The sequence below is a fragment of the Oncorhynchus nerka genome, linkage group LG14 (genome assembly GCF_034236695.1).
Source record: "Oncorhynchus nerka isolate Pitt River linkage group LG14, Oner_Uvic_2.0, whole genome shotgun sequence".
In the NCBI taxonomy this organism is placed as follows: domain Eukaryota; kingdom Metazoa; phylum Chordata; class Actinopteri; order Salmoniformes; family Salmonidae; genus Oncorhynchus; species Oncorhynchus nerka.
The window spans coordinates 59,861,617-59,874,468 of record NC_088409.1 but is presented as its reverse complement, the minus strand read 5'-3'; the positions used below and the strand labels follow the sequence as shown (position 1 = coordinate 59,874,468).

General features: G+C 42.5%; 2 protein-coding genes across 2 annotated transcripts; one reads left to right on the top strand and one right to left on the bottom strand.

Moving 5' to 3' along the window:
- Positions 1-1,027: 1,027 nt before the first annotated feature.
- On the top strand, positions 1,028-4,165 carry LOC115141572 (cytochrome c oxidase subunit 7A2, mitochondrial). Its single transcript, XM_029680567.2, has 4 exons — positions 1,028-1,136; positions 3,282-3,368; positions 3,808-3,892; positions 4,004-4,165. The coding sequence occupies exons 1-4, from the start codon at positions 1,122-1,124 to the stop codon at positions 4,057-4,059; spliced, it is 243 nt and encodes an 80-aa protein (XP_029536427.1). The 5' UTR covers positions 1,028-1,121; the 3' UTR covers positions 4,060-4,165.
- Positions 4,166-4,467: 302 nt separating this feature from the next.
- Positions 4,468-7,978, bottom strand: LOC115141571 (calcineurin B homologous protein 2-like). The gene is made up of 7 exons (XM_029680566.2): positions 7,508-7,978; positions 6,819-6,891; positions 6,631-6,711; positions 6,221-6,345; positions 6,052-6,113; positions 5,559-5,681; positions 4,468-5,298 (listed from the first exon to the last, which is right to left on the bottom strand). The coding sequence occupies exons 1-7, from the start codon at positions 7,572-7,574 to the stop codon at positions 5,245-5,247; spliced, it is 585 nt and encodes a 194-aa protein (XP_029536426.2). The 5' UTR covers positions 7,575-7,978; the 3' UTR covers positions 4,468-5,244.
- Positions 7,979-12,852: the final 4,874 nt, after the last annotated feature.

The following is a 12,852-nucleotide window of genomic DNA, read 5'->3' as shown; positions in this document are numbered from 1 at the left end:
AAGAACATCTAGCCACTCAAGAGCACCCTTACCTGCCGATCTATAAATTAAGTCTCCCTAATCTAGCATGGGTAGGATGGTCATCTGAATCCGAGTTAGTTTGGCAGCTGTGGTGAACGAGTAGCGATTACGATAGAGGAAACCAAGTCTAGATTTAACTTTAGCCTGCAGCTTTGATATGTCCTGAGAGAAGGACAGTGTACCGTCTAGCCATACTCCCAAGTACTTGAATGAGGTGACTACCTCAAGCTCTAAACCCTCAGAGGTATGAATCACACGGGTGGGGAGAAATGCATTCTTCTTATCAAACCACAATGTTTTGGAGATGTTCAGAACAAGGTTAAGGGCAGAGAAAGCTTGTTGGACTCTAAAGCTTCAAAAACACAGACGCCAGAATTGGTACACTAGAATGACATTCATTTCCAATGAAACGCTGTGTTTTTGCCTTGCAGCATAGTGTTGCAGAGGCAGTTGCAGTGTGTTCTGTGTGGTGCAGACAGTACGTTGGTGAATGTTGGTGAATGTCAATGTTGAACTTTTGTTGCACACATCCAGATGATGCTGTGTACTATTTTGCGCAATGACGCTGTCAGTGTGTTCGAAGCATAAGAAAGCTTTGTTGTAGAGCGTTTAACACAAAATCCGGGGCTGTTTATAAGACTGTATCATCTGCATATAAATGGATGAGAGCTTCTTACTGCCTGAGGTATGTTGTTTTTAAAAATACATTTTAAAGAGGTGGATCAGCTTAATATTGCGGAAAGATTGTTGCTTCCATCAATGTAATTGTCTGCATCATTTCCAATCTCCCATATCTTTTTTTTTGGTATATATATATATCTCCATATACATACACTTACATACACATATGCATACATATACACATACCTATATAGATATACATACTTTTTAATGATGTGTGAGAGCAGAAATCAATGTGAACAACGGCTACCAAAGAAGCAATTGTAGACCATTGGAGGGAAGGCTTGAGCAGAGTTTGGTCTCTCCTGGTGACCATAGTTTGGCTCGGATTCAGAAATGCTGCAATATGTGACTGCGCCCTTGAACAGGCCGCGGCTAGACAAGCAGCAAGAGGCTTCACACCGAGTACAACCTCCACCATGAATCGCCTACTGGTAAAAAAATATTTGTTTTCTCTCCAAATGTTTCTGTTTTATCTGCTGCCAGTAGTAATCTGAATAATATAAAGAGTTAAAATATTATTAATAGATTATTGATCTTTATTTGTAAAGAGAAGTACAGTTGGACTGACCTTTGTACCACCTTTTATTAAATTTGCAGTGATATCTGTCTTCCTGATTACTTGTTGCTAAGTATCAAATAAATAAATACATTCCAGTATGTGTGGGGGATAAGTTAGACGGGCTATGGCCTCAAATAACCTGTTGCGGGCCTCGTCTCTGCCCCGGTGGTCGACTGAGAGTTAGGCCAGCATATACGCCACTTTAGATAGTAAAACAAGAAGGGTGGTCCCAGGAGATTCTGACATCATTCTAGAGAAATGCAGTTAACAGAGACATATTACTATCTGTCTAGATGATCTCTCTGTGAGGTCGTATTGGACTCATATTGTCATTCAGATGAAAATGTAATACAAAACTGGGTCTTATTGATCTTTTAAAATATGTAGTCCAATTTTTAAGTCGCTCTGGATAAGAGCGTCTGCTAAATGACTTAAATGTAAATGTAAATGTAGTTTACAAGCTCCGACTGAGAGGTCATATCGTTTCAATTACGCCCCTCTCACTTCTCGGTGAGGTGGAAAAATGCGATGGTATATTATACTTGTATATTGTTATTGATTCACATTTCCTCTATCGGTCCTTTATGATTTCTCTAAGCGAACTGTGCCGTGTCCACAAATAGCTTCCACATATGTACGCACACACGTATACACACACACACATGGAATTCAGTCCAAGGAGAAGGGTTCCTCTCTCCCTCCAAAATATGTAATCTAATTGGTTGAGGTCACAGGTTGAGTGGCAGTCATTGGCTGGCGGCAATGCCAGTTCTCGCCCCCTGGTTCAGGCCTCCAATTTGACCTTGGTAGATATTACACGGTGGAACCTGTTCTCTTAAAGGGACAGAACCCAAGTCAACACAAGTATACGAAATGGTCTTCAATGAAATGAAAAGGTTTTGCCTGTGATAGGAAAAAGTAGTAAGAGATTGACCTCACAGAGAATGTTGATGTGATACAAAGACCAATAGATTAAACACTTCAAAAGAGGCCCCCCTGGTGGCGCAGTGGTCGAAGGCACTGCATCGCAGTGTTAGCTGTGCCACCAGACACTCTGGATTTGAGCCCAGGCTCGAAATAGTCCTGTTATAAGGAATGAACATAATGGGTCAGAACAAATGGTATGGGTTGACCCTGATTTTCAACTGTTTATCTAATTGACAATCATGGTTAAATACCGGTTTGCACTCGACAGTGTCCTTTTACAGAATATCGGTCTGATTTCATATTTCATTAGGAGTGACAGATTATCCGTCAAAGGAAGTTGAATCTCTGCCTGGTTTAATCTCTGCCTGAGGAGGCTTTTGGTTGGTTTTTATATCTTGGAGGATGTTGATTTAATCTAGCATATTTGATGTGACAACCCAGCTGTCTTTGATACTAGCATCACTTCGGATGGAAAGCGTATCTACGATTGCCAAAATTGTATATTCACTCAGAAGGTCTAAAACATAGTGAAGAAGGTGATACACACTTCAAAGTCTGTGTAATTTCCCCCCTGCATGCCGTTGAAAGAAAAAGGAACGTTTGCGACTGTCAATTTTTGGGGTGTATGCAAACCACTCAAAATGTCTACAACAGTTAGGGGGTACTTCCTCTCATAACCAAGACTGTATACAATAGCAGTTGTTGTCATGACGAACACTATTTCAACGGACAGGGAAGTAAGAGTAACCCAAAGAGTATTCCATAGCTCTTTCCTCATACAAGAAACAACAGGCTAGTATCACATCCCTCTAAAAGTGAAATAGAAAAACAGGTGTTGAATCGAAAAGGTAAATGCCACACTATGTTATCTTATTATCAAATGATTTAATCTACTGGAAACCCTATGAAAACAGCACCTAGCCTCAGCCGCTCAGTCAGCATGTCCCATCAAGAATCCAACCAATTTATTTTGCAAATTTGGCCGTAAGGGATGTAAAGGTATGTTTTGGTATAAACCCTGTATTTTCAATCTAGCTTTCACATCCTTTGCTGGCACAGAGGTGATTTTGTGACTGTGGGATCCTTTCAGAAGCTGCCCCGGCTGGCTACCAGCGCCTTCAGCACAACAACCAAACAGATGAAGAACAAGGTGCCAGATCATCAGAAGCTATTCCAGGTGAGCATGACATCATTAGGACACATGGATGAGAAACAATCCCAAACTAAGAAAACAAGAGGCGTCTTAACAACAGTGGATTTTAGATGTTTATTGGCAGTCAACAATGTCAACAAGATGTGATTTTGGCAGCAGACAAAAGTCATCTTTATCACAACGTTCATCAATGTATGCAGAACATGTTTAATCAAGTACTTTAGAGCAACATTGACCTGATTGGGATCTACTGTATGTGTCATGTTGCAAGATTGATGAATTGCCACCATTGTTGGGTGGCACCTCAGAGGGGATAGTTGTTCTGTTCTTCAGATTAATGGTCTGGAATGCAATTCAGTCTGGTTTTATCATCACATATCACAAAGTCATTTTTGGCTTACAATAAAAGCCTCCAATGATTCATGATCATGAATAGGTATTTAAACCCTGACTTCGGTTGTAGGCAGACAACGGCTTGCCAGTCCACATCAAGGGAGGGACCACTGATGTCCTTCTCTACCGTCTAACAATGTCCATCACCCTCGCAGGTACCTGTTACATGCCTCCATAAACGCACTCTGTACATTTGGAGTATTGTGGTGCTGGTTTTCTATGCCGTATCACATGTTCTAATCATTGTGTCTTTCTGTTCTATTTAGGCACCGGATACTGCTTATTCTGGATTCTATGTGCCTGTCAGCCTAAGGGCAAATGAGGAAGCCCTGCTAATGCATGTGTTTATTGTTTAAATCAATTCCACTTTATGAACTTCTTCTAATGTCATGGTACAATTTCTGTACAGAATAAATCTCTCCATTATGCCTCTGTCTCATGGCAAGCCTGAATGTCAGTGTGTAAATGTAAACCACTTCAGAAATATTTCCCTCTATCGTCCATGTGTTAATTCACTTAACCTCAGTGAGAATATCGATTCCTGCCACTCTGTGTTCAATCAGAGGAATTAAGGAACATTTCACACGGAACAAGCTTTGGAAATATCCCTGTGTTATTTGGCCGTAGATAGCAACAAGCGGTGTGGCTATTTGAATCAGTAACATCAAAAAGCTAAATGTACTGATACTTGAAATATGAAAATCGGTTGCAAAACAATACTCCACACAAATACCAACAGGGTTATTTAATTAAGATTCCATGTTTCTGACAAAAAAAAAGCATAGATTTGAGAAATACATTTGGCACACATTAGTTCAATGCTATCCAGTAAGTCACAAAACACACCCTTTCTTTACTCTGGCTCAAAATGTAGACGTTCGATTTGTTGTACTGTCATTCTCTCTAAATCAAATCTATTGAATCACAATTATAGCCAAGCTTGAGCTTTCATGGGCTTTTCTCCCCATGAGCAACTCAATAAATGAATGATATCATTTACACAAATATTTATTTGTAGAAATATTGTATCACTTTCATAGTTCTCATGTTCCGTGTAATTAGACAACGGCTGCTACATCTAGAGACTTATTGCAGTCAAGTCTTACTTACAAGGAAAAGTGAACTTCAAGTATCGGCTTCCCTTCATAAAAGCTTGTTTGCCCTTGTAAAAACGAACCCAATTGAAAATGTAGGTTCTGCGACAACTACAAAAAAAATATTAAATTACATTTGACTGTATTATATAAAAGCAGTTACTACGTCATTATACATTAGTCCTATGCAGTTATACGTTGGAACATGATCCCCATACGCCAGTATACAGTAAACATATGAAGTCACAGCATATTCGTCAGTCATTTAATGTATTTAGTGTTAATCGTCCAGTTAAAAGAATCAGTAATGTCGTCATATTTCCCTGCAGAAGCCTTGTTTTTACCACGGAGGGATGAGTAGACACAAAGTGGCCTACATCTCTGGGAACGGTCACTTGACCCAGTGCAACCAGCTAGCGCAGGAAGCGAATGCTCATCTTGTGGTCAATGTTTACCTTCTCCAGGGACTGTAGGGAAAAAGAAAAGCCAAAGTTAGACCGACGAATAGTGGAATTGGTATATTACAACACAATCAAATACAGCACATGCAGCCACTGAATATGAGAGGATAAGGCAAAAATACTGTCATCGTACAATGTACAGTATGCTGTTTGACTACAGCAATGGCCAACATCATTTTCTATGTGGTTGACTTAGTATTCTGGGTGCACTGTGCTGCAATGGGCCCATGTTGATATGTCAGTCTTCGAGCTCTACCCAGTGGTACCTTGCGGAACTCCTCAAAAGAGATGGCATCGTCCTTGTCCAGGTCAGCCTCCTGGATGGTGCGGTCGGCGATGCTCTCGAGCTGCTCCTCCGTCACCTGCATCTCCAGCATGGACCGCAGCACCTGTCAATCACCCTCAGCTGTCAATCACATCCCAAACCCATTGGAGAATGGGCTTCATTCTATAGGGCCCTCAAATTCAAATCCCGACCTTGAAGCCAGTTCCACTTCTTGTTTTGTTGTTCCCCTCTAATCAGGGACTGATTTAGACCTGGAACACCAGGTGGGTGCAATTAATTATCAGGTAGAACAGAAAACCAGCAGGCTCCGGACCTCGTAGGGTAAGATTTGAATAACTCTGGTATAGGGTATAGGCATTCTAGCCATCAATTGCAGGGGCATACCAGACCTGGTTTGGTATGAGAAACAATTTGCATCACTAACTTATTGGCGGTATATTGTGTTGTCAGTAACGCCAACAGTTATTACAGACCTGTAGAAGCTCTGCTCTGGAGATTTTGCCATCCTTGTCCTGGTCATACAGTTGGAAAGCAACTGAAAGGAAAGAGATAAATCAGGGCAGAACTGACTGAGTTGAATTTGACTGCTAAAATCTATTTTGAGGTAACCACGAAAAAATATATATTTGCCAGAGGACTCACACTTGAGTTTACTGGTCCTACTGTTGACAGGTTCAGGCATACTGGGATCTTTGGGATGTTTTTTGTCCGCAGGCCGGAAGTGGGCCAGGATCCTCACAAAGGAGTGGAAGTCCACCGTTTCCTGTCTGAGAGATATTCTTTTAATACCAGAACCTGCTTACATTCCAAAAGTACAGGGTACATGGACAGTTTATAAAAAATAAAATAGAAATTGGTGCACAGAATCAACTGAACTTGAATAAATATTTAATCTTGTTGATTGTGCTCTCTGTTGTTTTAAGGAGACCAAGAAAAAGAATGGACTTTTTTATTACCGCGAAAATTAACATTAACCTTTACCTTACCATTTCATTGGTGAGGTTATCAAGTCAGTAACGTTACTCAAACATGTAAGAAATGTTGTTCTGTACCCTGGAGAGAAGAAAGCCCCAATGATCCGATCCCCAATGGGGTTCATCGCCAACCTATTAATGGCTCCAAAATCCTGTGGGCTTCACAGTAATGGGGATAAAACAAAGACAATACATCCAGACATAAGTTATTCTGAAATGCACTGTTTTAGTCAACTCCATAAAACTGACATGATCCCACCACTTACCGGAGATGACCGGTCTTCTCCTTGTCCAATGCTTCGAAACGGTCATAAAGTCGAACAATGTGTGCAGGGGTGACTATGATAAAGAGAAAACAAGAGAACCATAGATTCATGCTATTGGTAATGGGGCAGGACAGTGGCACACCAAATAATTTAATCAATATATGCAATAACCATAGAGGCCAGTTCATTGCTCTGGATACCACTCAAGCAAACACTCCATGAATTATTCAAGCATTTATAAAAGTAGCCTAAAGGCCAAATTATTAATTTACCCACAACTTCTCAAAGCCACATGTATATGTCAATATAACTCTCTGTTCAAAACTTAGACATCCAATACTGTATTTGGTTGGGTAAGACGCATGCGTATTTTGATCAGCCAAAGTTGCGCGCGCAATTTGCGCACCTGTCAAACATCAATCTTATGGTTGCAAAAGCGATTATTAATTTGCACACATTTCAACATATCTGCGCTTTAAAACTTTGATGAAAAAATATAACAAAGGCAAAAGAAAAGCTGGGCTCCATACAGCTGTCACAATAACATCTATAATGACATCCGTTATACGCCTACTCAAAGATTTGTCTTCGAATTTGGCATAAACTATGAAGTCATTGTATAATCATGACAATCTCAATACAATTTTTATAGTAGCCTAAATTACAGTCCTGCCCGCCGGAGAACTTACAACCCGTTTCTTGCATTAATTCTTCGACGTTTGGAATTTTTGACAGGGTGGAGTTTGTCGAGCCCATTTCCACAGGAAAAAAACAATAACATCTGTTTCACTCGATAAATAAACGTCAGGTCCGGGAACTTCAGAATTTCCCATTAACTTCCCATTGCCTGTTGTTTAGAAATGATAAACGAATGTAGCTATGAAACAAACTTTAGTATCCTCGGCAAGGGTTTATTGAACGTCAAGTCAGGCAGTTCAGGGCTAATGACAGACATATCTACCCAACGGCAGTTAAACCAAGGGGTCCAAATGACCAATGGGGTCGTGACTTATATGTTTTCAAGAACACACATTCAAAGTCTGTTCCTACAACAGATCTCCAAGAATGATATGGAATTTTATCAATAGCCTGGATTTACTATCCAACATGGATAGCAATTATATATTGCAAAGTGTATCTTTGATTAATATATTTGCATTATAGCTATGTATTTTAAACATAACTTTTATTTAACTAGGCAAATCAGTTAAGAACAAATCCTTTGTTCTTGGCCAATTGTGGCCAACTGTGCACCACCCTATGGGACTCCCAATCATAGCCATATGATACAGCCTGGATTAAAACTAGGGAGTGCAGTGAAGCCTCCACTGCGATGCAGCACATTAGACAGCTGCGCCACTCGGGAGTCCTTAAATCATCCCTAATAGCTTGCTACCTACACTAATCCATTACATAATGGAATCTTAAACCTGATGATTATAACAGGCTACTAGCCTGTATGCTCCTGAGTAGCCTGACCATCACTATACTGTCCAATACAATGTATTACATGCAAATCAAACATGCTTTGCGGACGTTGTTATAGTGGTCCTTTGACACTAGATGGCACCATCCCTTTCAGATAGCAAGGAAACAGAGGCTACTACTTAGGTGGACAATGTGTGCATTGTGAGTAGTCTAGTTATAGTATGGGTCAGCTCTGACCGTTATCAGCTATCAGTTGGAAAGCTGGTTTGTGTATCATGAGTCAGTGAACTGCTCTGTATTTCCTGCATGCTATTTTTCCAAAACCGTTATTAGATAATAGTCCATGGGACTCAAAAACTGTTCCTTCTGAATGAACCTGGTGTTATAAAATCCCGATCTATAATGGGGTTCAGAATTATTCATATTTATATAACTTCTAGGCAACAGGTTTCCACGTGAACAAAATGAAGGGTCTTTCTCTTCATCAACAAAAACATACCATTTGTGCATCATGGATCCTTGCTCCCGAGTGGCGCAGCAGTCTAAGGCACTGCATCTCAGTGCTAGAGGTGTCACTACAGACCCTGGCTTGATTCCAGGCTGTATCCCAACCGGCCGTGATTGGGAGTCTCATAGGGCGGCGCACAATTGGCCCAGCGTCGTCTTGCCTAGTTCAATAAAGGGTCAATAAAAATAGCTGATCATTTGTTAGCAACGGTTTGAATTTGTTTACATTACTGGCAGCTGTGATGCTTGCCTTGCTCATGTATTTAAATAGCCCAAGACTTGAATCATTCTCTTTGCTGACCTTTACATTTGAACCATTAAAAGCATTTGTGGGCTAGAAAGATTGCTGCCAACAACAAGAACATTTCAGTAGGCCTACTCACACCAAATGTCAAGACTAATAACAAAACAAACAAATCAATGTCTTTTTTCTGTCCACAAACATCTATCACAAATAAACCTTTGTAGCCGAATCATGTTTCTCTGGAAAAGAAAGGCATTTATAGGGCTGGATATGCAATGTGATGTGTCTCACATGAAATAGACATCAAATCCGTCCACTCCACTGCTGCTGTCATGCCCCAAAAATAGTTTGGTATAATAATTCAGGTCATTCAACCATATAGTAGAGTAATAACACATGTAAATATGAGAGACCAGGAGACCAGGACGACTGACAAGTTGTGATTGTCAAGCCCAGGGCTCCATGCCAAGGCAGCCAGACAGAAAATACCTCAGCCCTCATGATCACACTCCCAAGTGCCAAAGAGAGACATTAGCAAGCTGCTCCCCATGTCTTGTTCTATCGTTAGTTGTTAACATAGACCATATGTGGCGAGTCACAGCACTAAGACACACTGGATGGAGCTGGACATTCCTTCCATGTTGGAATGTACAGAGAGTTAGGAAGTAAGAGTGACAGAGTGGTCCAATCAGTGCTCTCCGCTCAGCGAGAGTGAGACAGCTAGTGTTTTTCTTCTCCTTTGTTCAATTCCTCATTGGTGGCAGAGGTGAACATGCAGGGTGGATCACTAGATGTTAACACGTCTGTCTCCTCCAGACTAGACACACACACACACGCACGCACGCACATACGCACACACATACGCACAAAGAAGAAGTCAGACTCAAATTTAGCACAGTGTATAACATGTAACATATTTAACACATATAACACGCCTCAGATTGAGTCCTGGGCTTATAAAAATGCTTATTATTATTGTTACACAAGTAAGCAGCTTCTACATATGGCAGGCTCTTCATTTTTAAGAGCTGGAATTCTTCCCAGATAACATCTCCTTTTTCACCACTTACAGTTTGTTTATCTTAATGGAGACCAGTAAGTCAGAGCCCCCATTACTTTTTTTCTCTCCCTATCAGATGTTGAAGTAAGCACAGTAATAAATCAAGAGTATTTCAAACGGCCAAAGGAGTGAGTTGCCTTCAGTATAACTTTGCAGAATCAAGAAAAGTAGTATTGACCTAGCTGTAGTACAGTAAACTGAGCAGTCTGTACTCTTGACAGGCATGCGTTGTTCTGTGCCGATAGTCGTTCACCACCATATATAAAGTATTTATAGACTCTTTCACAATGTCTATTCTATGATAGGAGATGATTCCATGTTTGTCTTTCATTTCTGTTCTATATTTCTTCTTTCCTATAATCCACACCTTTTGAATCTCACTTTCTGATACCAGCCAGCGAAGTGAAACTATCTCGGCTCTTAGGTTCCGTTTCATGACATGTGCCACGGGTCACTGACAAGGTGACACATTAACAAAAAGATTCAAATGTATTCCAGCCGACTATAAGTCACCCATGGGGAACTTTGTTTGGCCATTTGTTGTGTTTAACTTTCAAATTAATTAAGATGAATGGCTCTTTAATGGGCAAGGAATAATCGGCTTTGACTGGAACTTCTAACTGCAGATTAACAGAAGAAGAGAGCATGACCGTGAAAAAAATTAAAAGATAAAAGAAGAGTGAGGAAAGCCCACCTCTCTCTTTTTGAGTAATTTCCACAAACGTTCTATCGGGGTGGTTTTGTCCTTGGTGCCACAAACAATGAAAGTGAAAGCATGTCAGAGACTTGGTTGGGCAGTGTGCCAATTGGGTGAGAATGAAGCTTTGCTGGCTATTTGAACTTTGACCCCTGCTCTGCCATGGATGATAAAATACTTGTAAACACCATCCCCAGTCTGAGTGAATGGGAAGGTCAACTGTGTTCCATTCATCTCAAACTAAAGGCACCACAGGCAGAGAGCCCTCTCAGTCTGTCTGAACTGGAAAACTACAACATTTTCAATTGTCCTGTATGTCATGGCAGGTTAAGCATAGAAATGATGTTATGTTACTTTTAAAAAACAGGAAGCGCAGTTCAACGTTTAGTGTCATTCCAGGTTGTCTGCCAGTTGTCTTCTTCACACACCCTGTATTTCCTGAGAATTCAATAACAATGAGAAAAATACCTCACAGTTAAAAATCAATATGTCTAAATGATAGGCCACCCTTTGATTAGCCAAAATCAATGGCCAAAATTAATATGGGTAAATAATAATGCATCATGCAAGAGGATGGCACTCCACCAGGGTGCTCCACATCCTTTCCCTCTGTTGGTGGTCCTCGCTGGCGCCCTCACACATCTAGGCGCCATCCTTGGCCAACTCCCGCCATGCAACTTGAGCAGGGGACACCCGCTACGTCTCAAGTATGCTCAGCCGCAAACTGGGTCAATTAACCTTGGCTGGAGAGGGAGTCTGTTGGCCTGTCTGTCTCCCCCCTCATCTGTGCGGCTGAGACTGGGGCTGCGTGGGGGAGTGACTTGGAGCTGAGGAAGGGGTGTCCTGCTGGGCTGGGGCAGGCTGATAATGAAGGGAGAACATTCCGGGCCAGTGGAGTGCAGGAGAGACCAGACTCAATGCGACAGACACAGGAAATAACAGTGAGCGGGTGCCGCTCTGCTACAACTACCTATCTCCAAAACCTCACCTCAGACACATCAATGCCTTGTCTAAACAAGATCCCCTTTTACTTTCTTTACTTGAGGCCACACTCCAAGGTCACCAGGATACAGAGCACACTCCAAGGCCACCAGGACATAGACCACACTCCAGGGCCACCAGGATACGGAGCACACTCCAGGGCCACCAGGATACGGAGCACATTCCAGGGCCACCAGGATACGGAGCACACTCCAGGGCCACCAGGATACGGAGCACACTCCAGGGCCACCAGGATACAGAGCACACTCCAGGGCCACCAGGATACGGAGCACACTCCAGGGCCACCAGGATACGGAGCACACTCCAGGGCCACCAGGATACGGAGCACACTCCAGGGCCACCAGGATACGGAGCACACTCCAAGGCCACCAGGACATAGACCACACTCCAGGGCCACCAGGATACGGAGCACACTCCAGGGCCACCAGGATACGGAGCACACTCCAAGGCCACCAGGACATAGACCACACTCCAGGGCCACCAGGATACGGAGCACACTCCAGGGCCACCAGGATACGGAGCACACTCCAGGGCCACCAGGATACGGAGCACACTCCAGGGCCACCAGGACATAGACCACACTCCAGGGCCACCAGGATACGGAGCACACTTCAAAACCACAACCATAACACACCATAACGATCCACCAGCTTGTCTTGGGACAGCATGTCTAAACTACAATTTACAAAAAACTAAATCCAAAACCCCATCCACTATCCTGAGGCCCATCAGACACCACCCTGTCCCCACAATGCACTGAGCAGTTCTGGCTAATTAATATTGCCATCCAGATGAAAGGGCAGCCATGGGAGGCACAAGTTGAGGCCAGGGGGATCCTGGGGCTTGTAAGGAGACAACCCCCCCCCGCCCCACCTCCCCCGGCTAATGATTAAGTTTTCATATAACAGAAGGGAGCTAAATGGAATGGTAGAGGGGCACTGAGGCCACCAGGTGGGAGGTGGCTCTCCAGAACTCAGGACGGAGACCCTGGGTGTTGAACACTGTGGAAGCCCTTTTAATCAAGACATGCCCTGGAGCATGGCCCATCTGTGACAGACAGGGCCCTCACTGAGGGGAGAGAGGAAGAGAGGAGAGG